The sequence below is a fragment of the Buceros rhinoceros genome, unplaced genomic scaffold (genome assembly GCF_000710305.1).
Source record: "Buceros rhinoceros silvestris isolate BGI_N320 unplaced genomic scaffold, ASM71030v1 scaffold15943, whole genome shotgun sequence".
In the NCBI taxonomy this organism is placed as follows: Eukaryota; Metazoa; Chordata; class Aves; order Bucerotiformes; family Bucerotidae; genus Buceros; species Buceros rhinoceros.
In genome coordinates, this window is record NW_010403164.1 from 17635 (window position 1) to 34930 (window position 17296).

The 17296-nt window shown below is 40.3% G+C and overlaps 1 protein-coding gene across 1 annotated transcript; it reads right to left on the reverse strand.

Moving 5' to 3' along the window:
* Positions 1 to 789: 789 nt before the first annotated feature.
* DEK (DEK proto-oncogene) lies at positions 790 to 16160 on the reverse strand. The gene is made up of 10 exons (XM_010132913.1): positions 16019 to 16160; positions 14252 to 14353; positions 13685 to 13794; positions 11118 to 11212; positions 8722 to 8842; positions 8051 to 8233; positions 5681 to 5813; positions 3368 to 3516; positions 2041 to 2109; positions 790 to 1268 (listed from the first exon to the last, which is right to left on the reverse strand). Exons 1-10 carry the CDS (start codon positions 16158 to 16160, stop codon positions 1257 to 1259), a joined length of 1116 nt encoding a protein of 371 aa, XP_010131215.1. The 3' UTR covers positions 790 to 1256.
* Positions 16161 to 17296: the final 1136 nt, after the last annotated feature.

Genomic DNA, 17296 nt, shown 5'->3' on the forward strand with positions numbered 1-17296 from the left:
GCAGGACATAACTGGAGAACAGAAACTTAAAACAACAAAAATTTATGCAAAGAGTTTGCTTTGATCCAAAAAGCCATGGGCCAAAGTTCAAGACTGCAGGCTTTAAAGTACCATTGTCCATGTCGAGGCACCACAGCTCAGGTTCAGAAGAGCTTTTCCATACAGAAGAGCTTAACCACATGCATCAGCACTGCCCCCTTTGGAAGCCCCACTGTGGATTTCCAAAGCTATCGAGCCTCTCAGCTGTACGTCTCGGATACCCACTTCTGGCCATCAAGTCAAGACACTCAAATAAAAGATATTTTGCAGAAAGACCTTTGGAGGTTTTCCTATAGCCTTTGAAGGGGTTTTATTTACTACGTCAAGCCATCGGAACAATCGCGTGTGTAGTCTTTTGTACAAAGTTAAATGCTGAAAAGCTGAAGTATAAAACTACAGTTTAGTTTCTGTACAAGGCAAGGTGGGACAAACATCGTAAAACCTCAGCTCGCTTGTAGTTTCGTGAAACTCCCGCATAACACTTTTCATCGCAGCCTCACTGCTGAACACTGACATTTCATGTCATAAATTCTAAGATAAGAAGATTAAAAAAAGGATTTGCACAAAAGAAATCAAAAATAGCTTTATATACACAACAGAAAGCCTTTAAAAGTACAAAAATAACATCTATGTGCCAATGAGTTACCATGCTTTGACAGTGCTTTCAGTGCCTACACATGCAAGACAGCAATTTAAAATAATTCTGCATCTGTAGAATGTACGAGGATATAAAAGACATTAACATGTGAGTAACTCTTGTTATTTTTAGCATGGATATGTATTCAAAATATCTTTATAGCCAATACTGCAATATTCCAGTCTCCGCATGTAGCTGTGCGGATAAGCAGCTTTCATCTCGCCTGATTTTAAAATCTCCTGCAAGCTAGTAATCCACACTAAAAAACTACCATGGTTCTAATGAATCTGGTTTTACAAAGCAAATCAAAATGTACAAAAACTATAAAAAAAGGGGGAACATTTATCACCATGCACAAAACTTAAGAATGTTCAACTAAAAACTGCATCAAATGCAGTTAAAAAAAAATGAACAAACACACACAAAGCAATTTACATCAACACTTAACATAAGATCAGCAGAATCAGCTCTGACTAAATACCGTGAGGGTAAGACACATTCCTTTTGCTGGTGCCTATCAGATCTTCAAATCCATGGGAACATAAAACCAGGAATCTTCATTTCCCACAGTCAAACCAGATCATGAAATCAACTGAAAAGAGAAGTGTATTAGTTTTCTCCTTTCTCAGGCCAGGTACATACAGCCTCTTCTTCCGCATTGAACTATCAAAAACCCCACACTCTACTTCTGCTATCGCAAAAGCCAAGAACAGACAGACCGCTCTGTTACGCATGTGCCGATAGCGACACGCGTACGCACAACACAGACAACTAGTTCTAGGCAGCCCGATATCAACATTTGCCAACGACGCTACAAGAGGAAGAGAAGTTGCTCAATTAACTCCACTAAGTGAATCTCACTTCTCTAGTTCCACTTCTAGTTTTGGGGCAAGCAGAAGTAACTGAACTTAGACAGAGAACAACTATCTGTCTCCTCTTTTGCCTTCCCTCACTGCTGGAGCTTGCAGGGCTGCAGAGCTCACACAACCTCACGCATTGTTACCTACAAACGCACAAATTACGGTGCACTGTGCAGCCAAGGCTGTAATTCAAAGTAAAGGCAGAGCTTTCAGAGAGTAAAAGCCATAAAAAATGATGACAGCTTTAATTTTAGTTCTGCTTTCCACAGCAAGTAGTAATAGTAGTAGTGGCATGTTAAGAAAATAGTCTGAAGCGGTTATTTTTGAAAGCAGGGTACAAAAGAAAAACATCATCAGAGCCAGAGTTCAGGTTTCTCTAAAACTTCCAGTACTATACAGGAGGCTACTGGAACTCATGTAACAGGACACCATGCCACTTCCTAAGCGGCTGAGGAAACACCCCCCCTCCCACCCAGAATGTTTTCTAAATTATAAAGTCTTTACCTTTTTGACTGTTTTTTTAATGAAGTCTTTCCTGTCAGATAAATCGTAACTAGGATACTTTTCATACACCTAAAAGAGGGAAAAAAAACCCCACCAAAACAGACCTCAAATTACTATCATTCAGTGAGTGTATTGCATGAATGGAGGGAGCTTAAATGAAATTAGGGCAAAAATCCGTGTGGTACTTCTAGTATTATGACTGCCAAAATACCCTCTGTAATTACGGAAAGTGACAAGCTTATTTTCCTGTCCTTATTTTGACCACGTAAATATTTAAATCCACATACTTTTTAAATGTTTGGTTACCAACTAAACCAGCACTATACTTTTTCACAGACAGCTTGCCACGTCAGGCAATGCAATCTTTGTCTCACATGCTCTTTAAGAGGTCAGAGAGCCCTGCAACAGAGTAGGAAGCTAAACAAGTATCAGATCCTGGGGCTTATTCACTGCTTGGTAATAAGTAAAATTACCAAATTCATCACCTTCAAGTGACTAATAGCAGAGTCAAAATATCTGAGTGCTGTTCTGCAAGTATTCTTTGGTTAACTGGGTGGACGAGGACAAGCAAATAAAACCCAGATGTCAACACTTGAGAACCAATACAGAATATTTTATTTCAGCAGACCACATTTCAGACCTCTAGAATGACTCTGAACACGACAGAAACTTTGTACAGAATATAAACATACAGTTTTCTCATAAGAGTAACTTCTGGTTTAATTCTCTCAGGACAACTTCTTGGAAATACCAGGGAAACAAATGTGCGTGTTAACTGACTGGATAAAATGTCAAGGTAACTCTTTTGGTCACTTTTTCCCACCTTTCCCTTTCCTAGCTCCTGTCCTGACAATTACTGGTTTCCTTGCTGAACTGGTTCAGCTCTAACTCAGCTGAGAACTATTTGCTTTTTGCGGACAGAGGAGAGTTGAAGGGACTCCTAAAGAGAACATAAGAGTAAGAGCAAGGTGAGCCGCAGAAACGTACAGAGGGCAGGACACAGACCTCCCCTCTTGACAGCAGCAAGCTGCTGCACCATCTCAAATGTTTTCACTTTTTAATTTGTGGCAGTTGTTTTGGAGTAATACTGCTGCTTGTCGGGTAGAGAACATTTCTTTGGAGATTTCCCTTCAAGTTGGGCATGAGTGTTGCATATCTTCAGATTCAAGTTCTCATTGTTATAGCTGTCAGCAAGTAAATAAATCAATGCAAAACTAATTTTTCTAGACCACTGTGCAGAGTGCAAGCCTGCATTTTTGAAACGATGCCAGTCAGTTCACAGACAACCCTCTGCCGAAAAAGAGACTGCAAGATCATATTTGCTTACCTCCTTGCAAATTTGTTTCATTGTTACCTCCTCCAAGTTTGCATTGGCCAACAAGTTCTTGACAGTTTCCTGAAGTTCTTCATCTGTGGGTGGTTTCTTCAGCTTTTTAATTAAAGGTTCATCATCTGAACTATCCTCAGACTCACTTTCTAAATATGAAGAATAATTTTAATTGTAATAAAAGATTTTCAACTGGTCTGCTTTCTTCCTCCAAAACAGAAGCCATCAGAGCTTTACCCAAACACCTGATGTAGATGTTCTCCCTTAAAATGGACATCCTGCCAGACCTTCTATTTAAAAACAAAGCTACTGCTATCGCTGCTACATTTAGTTACCAATCCCCATAATCCTTGATGAACAATCAATTTACAAATCAATAGGTACTCTATGGACAGGTTAATCCCTCAAACTAAAAAACGGTGTATTACAACAAGTCTAAACTGAGGTATTATAGCTCTAAAAAAAGGAGTTTGGGGTTTTCTTTCCCCCAGCAGTGCTGCACACTAGAATCTTGCAATTTTGCATTGCTGTATTACTGAAGAGGCTATCAGGAAGACCATGACAAAAAATGAAGAGAATCATAAAAGAAGTTGAGTGAAGAGGCACAGGACACTGCTACAATTTTTTCCAGCAGCAAAAAAAATTTAAACTGAACGACTCCAACATCCACTCAGCTTCTCTACTGCCAACAAGACAAAATTCAGAGCAGATGCCAAACAATCCAGATAATGAGCTTGTAGAAAGACCCACTTAACATTTAGATTTCTGTACTGCAAACATACACTCAAAAGTGGTGCAGGATGAGTAAAGAAGAAATTAGTATATTACATATATGAAAAACACATATGTAACATTTATTTACATATATACATGTGTGTTGATGACAAAATAAACTGTAGACACACACAGAGTCAGCCACATCACTACTGCCAGCAGCCAGCCTGTGAAAATACACTGAGTTCAGCACAGGCCAGTTTACTCTGCTGAGAAATAAAGCTATCGAAGAGAGTTTAGCATAATTCTATGCCTAAGAGTTTAACCATTCCTTTCCTTAATACACTGACCAGCAGGGAAATTAATCTGACCTGCTGTCTGTGCTGTAGCTACATATGCCACCACTGGCATTAAATGAAGTATGTCGGCCGTATGGATAGATGCTGCATTAAGAACCCAACTTTAATTGTGACAGAGACAAGGCTGTTATCTCAGAGTGCTACAGTACTTAAGGTGAGAAAGGACCTCTGGAGATCATCTGCTTTAAGCCACTGCTTGGAACAGGGCCAGCCTGGAGCTGGTGGCTCAGGGCCCTGCCAGGCTGAGCACTGAACATCTCCAACAAGCGGAATTCCACAACTGCTCCAGGCCCTGCTGCTGTGTGACCACCCTCCTGGGGAGGCCCTTCTTCCCCTAACATCAGCTGCAATTTCACTGCTGGCAGCTTGTGCCTGTCACCTCCCATCCTCTCACTAGGGACCTCCAAGGAGAAGGTGCTGCACCTTCTCACTAGGCACCTTCTGCAGAAGGCAAGCACTGCCTGCCCCACGCTCTCCCATGTGGCAGTTGCAGACTGCAGGACAATCCCCCTTTATCCACCTCTTCTTAAGGCTGAACAAGCCCAGCTCCCTCTGCCTCCCCTCCTACATGGTGTGCTCCAGCCCCCGGCCATCCTGGGACCCTCCCCTGGACTTGCTCCACTATGTCCGTCCCGTACCAGTGAGCCCAGAGCAGGACCCTGCACTCCCAAGGCAGGCTCACAAGGGCCCTCTTCTGCAAAGCTGCTTAGAAAGAAACAAGCCTGCCCCGCCCCGCCCCACTACTGCAATCTGCACACAAGTGTGAAGACACTCAAGTCTATGTCACCTTTCATGCATATGATCAGATACAAAAAAACCAACAGCAACAGGACCCAGGTAGAACCCTTATCTATGTTAAGAAAAAGGACATCAAGCTGTTGCAGAAGACGTACACAGTGGGATACCCATACACACACATGCACTACTGGATCGACTATAAGACTCCAATGAAGTCACTACAGAGGCACCAACAGAATTTTGCTGATGCTTTTCCAGTGGAAGGGAGAACTAGGTTGATACTTCCAGTTTATATGCAAATAAAAGGCGAACGTACCTACACAAAGTATACCCAAAGCAAGAACTTCTCTTAATTACTGCTGCAAGGAAAGAAACATCAAGTAACAAGCCAACAATTCACCACATTCTCTTTCTTTCACACTTCGGTGCTGAAGTTTGCTTTTGAATAAGCACGTCGGTTATGCTACAAGACAATGTATGATCAAAGATTTAAAGCATTTACCTTTTCTAGAACTGATCTGACTTTTTTTAGTAGTGCTGCTATCTGCCTTCTTGACATTGGCACCCTTCACAGCTTTCTTGGTTTTGGAAGGCGTTTTTTTAGATTTTTCTCTTTTAGATGCTTTTCTAGGGGGCTGTAAAGAAAACCAGAAGATTAAAATGATGGTTTCCACCTGAACAATCCATACCCCTATTCCACAATAGAAATTATCCTGTTTGTCAACACAAACTAAACCAGTAAATTTAATTACTGTATTTTACTAGCAATTTCTACCCCTATACCATAGGGAGAAGGTATCCACAAAGAGTTCTCTTACATTTCGCATTGTCCTTCTACATGGAGCCTTAAGCTCAAACAGGTAGAACTTTTTGATGGTATGAGTAGTTTGGTTGTGCTAAAACTTTCCATTCGTAAGTACTTATTAGCTGATAAAACAACTTCAAAGACGTTCCTTTAAAAAAGGACATGGTATGTTGTGTTCAATTACTTCTAGATGCTACAGCTCTCTAAGCTTACACGTGGCTAATGCTTTTTGCACTACATGAGGCGACTACATTAGCTAATCCATAACTTGGCCCATTATTGTGACTATTAACCTCCCTAAATCATTACATTAAGTCAAGATCAACAGAAAAAATTTGGGCCATAAATGCACAGTTTACACATACCAGTGCACTACATTTTTGTCACAAATTACATGGGCTTAACACACCACATCTTTAGATAGTACTTTTTACACGGCTGAAAACTTTCCTTGCAGAAACAAGCATGGAACATTGACCAGGAATAAACCATACTCCAGAGAAAGAACAGAGGGAAACAGAAAGAATTAACTACCAGCAGTTACTAAATTCCTAATTCTCATTTATATTTACAATGTCAGTGAAGTCCACCAAGCAAACTATCACATAAAGAATTAAGAGCAGTTATAGAACTTTTAACTGCTTCTCCCATTAGCGCCTGGTGCAACTCATGAAACTAGTATTTAATAAACCAGACTGTATTTATTTTTATTAGCCTGCTCAGTTACAAATGCACTTGCTCTGCAGTGTTAAATGAAGGATAAAGACTTTCACTGCTGAAATTCAGAAGAGATGAACAAATACCAAAGTCAGTTTTTAGTATTTCAGCCCTCTTTCAACTTGCCATTTGTGGGGATAGAAAACGGCAAACTAAGAACAAAGTTTGTTTCATGGAGGCACAGGGAATTTCCTTGAACTGTCTTTCTAAATTAAAAGCACCACTTATCAAAATGACAGTGTTGAAGTTACATAAGTTGGCCTTTCAACACGGTTTTTGTTACTGTTCTCTATAGCTCAGACTATTAGTCTGTGCCTGTCACACCTCCACTGCTTTAGGCTGTAATCCAAGTAAATAATGGTCTTACACTACAGCCAAAGCTCCCATAGCTTGCGCAGAGAACTCCCTTGGACACAGACACTCGACTAACTGCTGTTTGTTGCAGGGCTCTGATTAAGGCTAAAAAGTTGTCCCATCTAAATCAAAATACAGGATAAGATGGAGCCTGTAGCTCTTTCCCATTTCTTTTCTCCAGGCTTCAGGCACACAGATCAATCAGCATACGCTTTGTACACAGATCAGCTGTACACTTGCACAACTCTTCACGTTTTGTGTCGACTCTGTTAATAAGCACAGGACTGAGAGGGAATGCACGGGGAAAGGAATTCTGCATTTAAAACACAGAGGTCATCTCATTTCTCTCCTACTACACAAGGCTTAAAGAAGCCAGAGGGGAAGAGAAAATACAATGCGTTGAGATCACTTTGGAGATACCAGGGATCTTTGTATGGCTGCTTACTATGTTGCTCACTTTATCTTTGTGATCCAAGACACAGAATCCTAAAAGAGAGATTAGGGCATAAATTCCAGGAGAAATATGGAACCAAGACCCAAAAACAACGCAGCCAGGTAGGTCAGGAACCTCTACTGAATTCATAGTTAAGTCCTAGGTATCCACTCACACACTTCACAGAAATAAAGATAGATATTGGGAATTTTTATGAAATTACAGTAAAGTCATGACAAGAGGATACAAGAAATGCCATCGGTTATGTTTGAAATCCTGGCTGCTCCGAAATGACATACAGCAAATGGCTTTATAAGGTGCATATCCAAGAATCAGAATCTTTGCTTTTTATCTTATTGATTCTCTAATGTACTAAGAAATTACGAAAACCTCTTCTCAATTGCAGATGTGTTCCCTTTTCCTTCAAACCGTTCATTCAAACACCACTTAACCCCAACCCTGTGTGTTCCAAGAATTACTAATCAACAACGATCGCATAATGACAAATTGCAGACAAGCATTTTTAGCCCTATGCTGAGAAAACAACAAAAAAACCTCATTACCTCATCTTCACTTTCTTTTTCTTCGGAAGAATCATCCTTTTCCTTCTTTTCATCTTCTTCACTACTGGATTCATCTGACAAGATCTCTGGGCACTTGGTGCGTTTTGCTTTTCTTGTCGTTCCTGTGCTACTGCGCTCTTTTTTGCCACCTTTGCTTGGTGTCTTTTTGGACTTTGGCAAGGGCTGAGAGACAGGGACATGTGTAACCCAAATAGGAATACAAAAGTGAGTTTTCAAAATACCAATTCCTTCAAATCACATCTTCCATGATTTATTTCCTTGCTCTGACATCTTTTTTTCCCCTTGTTTTTCTTTCCTGCTCACATGTGATGTCTATTCCTCTCCATTCACCCACAAAGCAGAAGCTCCTTATGCTATGTGGGTACGGATATCTCCGATTAGCTTCGTGTGTTGACCACGCACACTTCTGTGCACTGACAGCGTATAACGGGTGCACTTCTACATAAGCACACAGTTTCCATCTAAGTGCTCACCCCATTACAGGTGCCTGCATTAGTGCTACTCTCCTTCCAAGAAGCCTCTGCTACTTCAGTAAGTTCAAACAGTCATTGTATCACCGCTGGTAACAAGCGAACAATCAAACAATAGAGGCAGCTCCCTTTCTCACCAGAACAGAGCTATAAAAGCAAGAGTAACAATCTCCGTCTCACCTTGCCTGAAGATTTTGGGTGCATTAAGAAGTTTAAGATTCTGGTCACCAGCTCACTATTAACTCCTGATCGTTCCAAGTCGAGAACTTCACAGATACTTTTCAACATTGCATTTCTAAATCTGGAGAGAAAAAGAGAGAAGATTCAGTATCACATCCTAACCCACCAGTCAACATTTGACTGCTAGGAGCTGCTGGCTGGTTTGTGTCTGCAACCTAGCAATACACGAGTGCATACACTTAACTACATTTCCAGCCCTACCTATAGTTCAGCAAAGAACCACTACGTTACATAAAGCAAAAAAGCAAAGTTCTCAAATCCACATGTATGTGAAGCATGCACTCATTTTGTACAATGCTGCCTGGAAAGCGGATTTAATTGCCTGAACATTTTTCTCTAGTTTAATAGCTATTTCCAGTAATCAAAGGAAACTTATTTTTCACTGGTTTTATGTTTAAAAAGTCAGTGAAACTATTCCATGGTGGCCTACAACTTCTCTAAAGAAGCATTTCATTTCAGACTGTCCCTTTAAACTCAGAGACTTTTAAGGGGGCAAAACATCTTTGTTCTCCTGTGTTTTAGGAAATCTTTTCTGGTTTGGTGCATCTTCCTGCCTCAGGAGTACATAGTTCATCCACCACCCTTGCAACAATGAAGGAAAATGTTTCAATCATTTTTCTAAACAAAGTTATAAAAAATTTGTTCCATCTTAACACCGGGAGAGCCCTCCTGTTTAGCTTCTGGGGATACAATGACCACTTGTACAGTATTCCCACAGAACTAAAAGTCAGTCTCTTGCTTTTTAACAGACAACGCTATAGAGTTAAAACCAGTTACCTCGTTAACAGATTTAAAAACTACATAGCATCAAAGTTCCTGTTTCAGACTTTCAAGACCTTGTATACTGAATCTGGGACGTTATGGTTCTAGTGTTGCTCTAACTAGAATTCCTTACAGCTCACGTTACCCGTGGCATTTGGCCTTCTACTTTAACTTAGTTTGGAATATAGAAAGAATAAATACCAGCTCTCAAATCCTTTCATATTTCTATGTATCTTTGAAGGTACATCTGCAGGTAACAGCAAACATAACGTACTAAGTATTAAAATGCACTTCAAGTGCAAGAATAAACACGCGTTGAGTCCGTAAGTTCCACACCAAGTAGTTTTGAGTTACAAAATCCAAGAACTCAATTCCACACAGCAACCTCAACCCTCATTCTTTTCAGTTTATAACCCAAACAGTACAATCCTGCAAAGTAAATGTTGTCCTTTGCCCATCTTGTTCAATGCTGTTAAAGCATGATGATATGAAAGTGTACAGGGTAGGCAGAAACCCACCGAGTAGGCAGAGTACATCAATAATCTAACCAGCAGAGTTTCAAACGTACCTACAAAGAGAGCAGACTTGCCACAGTACCACAAGCACACAGGGCTCAGTATCTTGATCTGTGAGTGACAGTGTGACCAGTTTTCAGAGTATTTGCTGACGGCTGAGGGTAACAATACTCAGCTAGCAGTTCTTTCATATGGAAAATATACAGAAAGCATACAAATATACTTTATTTTATGACCTTCTGCAGACAAGGGGAAACATCCAATTAAACCAGTGGGAAACAGTCAAAACTCCCATCTAGAGACAGTTTGTCTTGTAGATTCACGTGTTTGACAAACCCCACTAGAAAACTGCCTGAGGAAGACTTGTAAATTCCAAACTCTGGAAGCCTTCCTACTACCGATAAACCGACACTAAAAAGAAACACTTTAGAACTAATTGTGTAGAAGTTATTAGTCGTTTCATTCGTTATAACTAGGTGCACAAATACGCAGGGGCAGTTTTAAACTCTTTTAGCCCAGTTAAAACCAAGCTGCAGCAGCTTCTCCTGTTCAGAGAGAAGCAGCTTATGTGGGAGACAGTAAAAAAAAAAAAGAAAGAAAGAAAAAGATTTGTTAGACTAGTTGCTACAGCAATTCTAGGAATAAGACTATGTTCAACATACAATAAGCAGAAATGGCTTTGATTCTGAAGGCGGAAGGTTTTGAGGCATAAAAGGACACAAGTTTGCAGCATGTACTCACAACACTATGCTGGCCTTGGGGAAATAATGTTTTCCTCTTTCTTGACAGAAGAATCTGCTAGTCAGCACGCGATAGTTAAAGCCAGGACTGTAGGAGTTGCGAATAAAACGTTCACAACTTAACTCTTTAGAACACATTTCTTGTGTTGTCTTAAGAGACCAGTTTGTGTGAATAAAATGAGCTCAGAAACAGATCTGAGAGCTCTAGGAAACAACCACTCAGCTTAAAGTTTAAATTGAGCCTGAAGTAAGGTTTAGAAAATGAAGAGGTGTGTATAGCGTGAGCCAAGTTATGTCAAATAGCAAGAGAGATCATTACCTTTTTAACATTTCTTCCTTCTTTTTGTATTGGTCACTTCCTTTTTCAAATGGGAACCCACTGAACTGACTCACATTCTTCTTTAGGGATGCGACCTAGAACAGGACACACAGATTACCGTCCATTGCAAGTTAACTTTTCATTTGCTGTTGACAAAAGTTACACCCTTCAAGTTACAACCTACATGAATTATGACTTTATCTCACGACAGCCAAACCACCATAAAGTTCTCGTTATTTTCGTACTTTTAATTCCTTTTAATAACTTAGTAGGTAAAATGACCTGCCATTTCAAGCTTGTTTAGAACATCATTTTCAGGTTTGCAGAACTATGATCCTCTGAAGGCTGCTGTATGCCATGTAATTTGTTACAGAACAGTGGATTTTATTTTCACCATACAATCCGCTAAAGCAGATTTGCTTTACCGGCTTTTCTAAAGTCTTATACAGAAGCACGGTCGTACTTTTGAGTCTCTTCTTTAGCATGCCCAATTTTTGCATCTACATATCACTTAATTAACAATTCCTACCATTAGAACTAGAACAGGGTCGGAATTAGATGATCTTTAAGGTCCCTTTCAACCCAAACCATACCTGCAGTCTGAACAGGATTGAACTCTCATTGCAACAGCTCTTAAGTTCTTTGCTTTGACTCTGACTCCTTTTACCAAGGAGAAGTGAAAACACATCCCCAAATCTTTCATTCTTCTGAGATCTTTTTAACACTATCGAGAATAATTTGAACTCACTTTCAATAGTTCTAAAATTCTGTTCCTGGTGCTTCTCCATTATTTTAAAATTTTACCACGGCTAAGCTCCTTTTCCAAAGAGAATTATCTTTGTCCAGCACCTAGAGAAAACTGGCAGATGGCATCGGTATGTTTTATTAAACACGTTAATTACGATCCAAAGCACATAGTGTGCATACAAGACATTATCATGTGATCTTCACTATATTAAAAGGCATTCTGAGTTCCCTACAATTCTGATGAAATACAGTTTCAGATGAAACCATACCAATGTATTTCCAAGCAAATAAATACATTCTCCTATCTTTGGACTCAGGCCACTCAGACACTGCAGCAACCCAGCTGGACTTTGTAACAAGTCCACGTCCAAAAGACTAAATGTAGGAAGGCAGAGCAAAGGGGGCCGGGGTGTGGTGTGGGAGGGGAGGGTGACAGCTGTACTGCAACAGCAGTTGAGATCAACTAGTACGATTTAGGAGTGTCAAGTATCAATTCACAATTATACCATAATTATGAAACTGCAAATAGTTGCGTGTCTGTTACTTGATTAGATTATTTATTATTGATTACTAAATCAATTATTAATAACAGTGTCACTGAGGAGTTAGTTACTTAGCAGCTTGTTGCAGAATCAGTAAACAAAGCCTCTTAAATCAGTTATGTCCCAGATCTTCAATCTAAAGTGGGCAAGATGGACTCTGAGGTAACGGTATACCAGTACCTCCACCCAAAAATGGTAGGAAAGTGCTAGTGGTTTCAGGAAGGGTAAATGGACACAGTTTAATGACTTCCACAGCAAAGCCAGTTAAATCAGACACTTACAGGGTTCTGTCATTGTACCTTTCCTATCAAACAATAAAGTCCACTGCAGGACAATCCAAAAGTTTGCAGAACTCTCGCCCTCACTGAGTCAGAAATTCTCTGGTCTGCATTTGCAGCAGTGGTTCGAAGTATTACAGCCAATGTGCACCTGCCCTAGTACTATTCAGTTCCTGGTTTCTGTGCTATCTGCTCCAGTTCCCAAAACACACCAAGAGATTAAAACCGAATTCCTATAAATGTGGTAAGCGTATTGAAATGGTAAAATTTATTCTGCCTTAATTTCTCTACATCCATTTTACCTCTATCGGCAAGGAAAATGGCTCATATTTACACTCTCATTTAAGGCACAATCACTGATACATAAAGAGCTCCAAGAAAGATTTGCTATTATATCTGCTTTATGTTTCATTCTTAAAAGCGAGCATATCAGTTTTTAACTCGTATTGTACTTGTCTGAGAGAAACATGGCAAAAATCACTATGAAGATTTACACACAGTGTAGTTTTACTTTCTATTGCTCTGTGCAAACTAAAGGAAAAAATGACTGGGTAAGTAGTGGTGTATTAAAACCCACTAACAGGTTTCAAACAGAAACAGCACCACTAAGAAAAAGTTACATTGAACAAAGTAACTGCATGGAGCATTTTGACTAAAATCTGCACGTCAGCAGCTTTTAGCAGGTGAACCATAAATTATTTTCAACTCATCCTCATAAGGTAAACCACCACCCCATTAAAAACAGAAAAACCCCAAACTCTATTCAAGCAGCCTACAATTCAGTACACCTTTCAGTAGGATTTTTACAGGGAGAGCACTTTACAAGAGTTAGACAAATGAGGGGCTTAGCTGGTCCTGCAATGCCCATTTTCTAAGCAGTTTGAAACAAATGACATTTGAGAAGTAGATCCACACGTGCAAATGCAAAAATCCAGACTACAAACATTTTCACTATGCATGACAGCTAGCAGACATAGAAGATTGAGTTTAGAGTTCTTACAGTGCCCGGCCTGTTGTAGAGGAGTTTGTGCAGGTTCCTAAGTTCATCTGTCTTCTTTTTACTCAGGAAGAACTGTATCCTTTCAATTTCACAGAGCTTTTGTCCTTTTCCTGAAACAGGGAAAATCATCACATTCCCATTCACCAATGGGGTTGTAACTTCCAATACCTACTGTTTTTTAAAAATCACAAAGAAGGTGTTTCAGAATAGCATCAGACATTAAATCAGTTTGGCATCCTGCCAGCCTTTACCTTCCTTATTTGATACTACAGGGTACAAGGACCTGGCATTTCTTCTTTACTTGAGCTGCTCCTGCCTCTGGTAGTGGTGGCCAGGTACTGAAGGGCCTATTCTGGGTGAGTTTGAACACTTTGTAACTTCTATGGTTTAAATTGATGCTACGGATTAAAAGAGGGTTTTCAACTAATTTATAATAGCCTCACTTTTTAAAATGGATCACGATTTTTAAGTTAGGTCTCATCTACAATAAATTAATAATTGCATCTTTTAAGAGGTTTCATTACCATTCCCAACACTCACAACTCCTACGTAAAAGGACAAGCTTACCTGGTGTAATTGTAAATGGCTCCTTTTGCAAGGAGGACACTTGCATGGTCAGCCGATCTACCTTCTTCTTCTCCCTTTTTCCTTCAACAATGAGACTCTTTTCTGCAAAAGACAGGTTCCTTAAATGACTATTTATCATTACATGAGCAGATTGTAGTGACAGGCAATACAACACCGAAGCTTTGAAATGGCAAACGAAAAATGGATAATGATATCTCCAGGTATCACAACGCTTCCAAACCTTCAGCTAACAGGTCACTGGCATTCTGTGGAGCTGTATACACACAGCAAATAGAGGGGTTGTTAGTTCTTAATCATAATCCTGTATCCAACCTGAAGACAGGACTGGGCATTTCCTAAAAAGACCTTCACCCCACGAAAAAGACAGCAGCAGTTTCTGAAACCCATTCTCTCCCCTCACTACCCTTCTCAGCTACACTGTTTGCATAGTCTCCTCCTGGGACACTGCAGCCCCACCGCAGCTCTCTTGGGGAGAATACTATGACCAGACGGGCACAAGGAGAGCCCAGAGAGCCTGCAGACACTTTCTCAACAGGAGAGTCAGAAGTACGAGCACCATGGGACTGTACTACACCTCACAGGTCGTACATGCAGTGTGGCACTGCGCAGGGCACAATACGAGCATCACAAATACAAGAACACTATTCCCAGTAATTCTGGTACTCCTTAGTAATGCAAACATTTAGATTGTTTTAGGTATACATTGCACATCGCTGCTTTAATGAAGCCATGTCAGGCGAAAACACCAAAGCTTCTCTTCAGTAACTCATACTAAAACACTTGGCCACAAATCAAACCGTCCTTAGCACTGAACAGAAGGGGCTGTCCTGGCTTTAACATCTGAGAGCAGCTTCAAAACCCATATGAACATAACCATAACCGGACATGTATCTGCTGAAAACAGAGCAAGACATACTCATGTGTACACAAGAAACGGTTTCTAAAACTGTTTTTCTACAGGAAACCGTGTCTAAAAATCTAATTGCTCTACTGTTGCTCAAAGAGCATAACCTCTTCTCTTCTTACTACCTTTCATAAAGACAAATTTTGGCTCTTTAAAGACGCCAAGACCACCAGTGACTTGGTTTTCACTGTACCATACTGCAGCTCTATTTCCATTTGCAAAACGGGTGCCCAGCGATTTCACGATGAAAATCAACATTTCTGCATAGTAGTTCCTTCACCACACTTTGTTTCGCTCTTCAGTTACCCTCTTCAGTTACACACCCCATCACACAACCTGCCTTGCTTGCTTGTCCTATGGTATCATCACAACTTTTACTGACAAAATTAGTCAAACGGAACATGCCCCACTCTCCAATACAATGAAATTTCAGTACCCAGGACATTAGTTGGCAGTAGCCAAGCAAATACATCTGTATTGTTTCCAAAGCCACTGCACAGATTTTTTTCTCTTTTTTGTGAACTTGAGAGCATTACTGACCAAAGAAGAGTCTTTTTTCTATACGCATTTTTATACAAGTAATTTGGTAACGGACACGGCTTCTTAAGCTTATACAACAGCCACACAACACCAGCATGGGAATCCAAGATGCTGGTAACTCCTTCAGTCTTTGCTGAGGAAGATCAGCATCACTGTTTCTAGCGTGGTTTATAATCCATGAGATAGATACACCACAGAATCTCCTACACAGTAATAGTACAATAAGCCCAGATCACAGGAGACCGCGTTCTGTAAGCTCGACAGTTTTTAAAAGATTACTTATTCCGTGGAAAAACAAGTACCCTTTTCCTCTTCCTCCTCCTCCTCCTCTTCCTCTTCTTCCTCATCCTCGCTCTCCTCAGCTTTGTTTTCAATTTCAGGTTGTTTCTCATCTGCTTTTTCAGACGACATTGTATCTTCCTTTGATGAAACAACAGAAGACATGGTGTATGGTTCTGTAAAAAAGCAGTCGGGGAAACCATCACCAATACAGCGTTACACACGAAGATTACAAGAATCCTGCTTTTTCGGAGGAGTTGCCATCCGTTCTGCAACTAGCCTGGCTAAGAACAGTTTAAAAGGTTATAAATTGTTCTGAATAGTTCCGATCACAGTTAACTACGCACACAAGTTTCCTATGAAGTTAAACAAGCTACAAATTCAGATGGGAATAGAAAAAAAAAAAATAAGTGACAAGCAATTTGGAAAAAAATAGCACTGCTTTCAGAATTCAAATAGCTGTGACATCTTAAGGCTTGAAGATGCTTTTTGGTTTTAATCTGCAAATCTACAACAAAAAAGAAGAAATGCTTCATATTTAGCATATTTTAAAGCAGTCTTAGCATTTGAAGTGGCTTCAATGTTAACTTTAAAGTAACTTTTTGGTGAGTACCATTTCTCTACTGACAGAGAAGGTCTAAAGGAAGAAAACCTGCTCATTTTAGAGAAATTCTAGCTTTCAAAATATTTCACTGTTTACACATTTGGACCAAAATCAGTTGTGCAAACTCTCGTGGAAAAAATACCACATGACTAACTATTTTCTTTTCCCAATATTATCTGCAAGAGGTCGGACTCAATAAACCATGAAATAAACGGCTCACACGCAATATGAGCAGGTGCCAGGGAACAGCAGCGCTCCAAATGACAGAAAACACGAGTTGCGCTATCAATAGTCAGGGAAAAAGAAAGTTTATTACTCTTTGCTGAATTACCGGGGGAAAAAAACCCAAAAATCTCTTCCAGGCTATTACTAGTTCATTTGACACAGAAAAACAATCTGACTTTTTCACGGCATTACTCTCGGAAATTTCACTTGTCTGCACAAGCGAAACAGCAAGTTGTCTTTCCTTCTCTTTTAATGGGAGGAGGACGAGAACAGGAAAGTTGGAGACTTTTCAGCAACCGGTTCCGTCAGGACTTGCTTAGGGAAACCCGAGATCCCCCTTCAGGAAGACCTCAGCCGCGGGTATTTTCGGCCGGGACAGGGTATCTCGCCAGCCGCCCGCAGGACACTGGCGCACCACAGCACCTCCCACCCTCCTCCGGGACGTTTCAGACACGGACCCGCCACCTGTCCC

Coding starts and splice junctions, on each gene's coding strand:
- DEK (XM_010132913.1), bottom strand. CDS start 16,160: ATGTCTTCTGTTGTTTCATCAAAGGAAGATACAATGTCGTCTGAAAAA. Junction 11,213..13,684: donor TCTACAACAGGCCGGGCACT/GTAAGAACTCTA, acceptor GTCCTGTTCTAG/GTCGCATCCCTAAAGAAGAA. Junction 3,517..5,680: donor TCAGATCAGTTCTAGAAAAG/GTAAATGCTTTA, acceptor CTTCATATTTAG/AAAGTGAGTCTGAGGATAGT.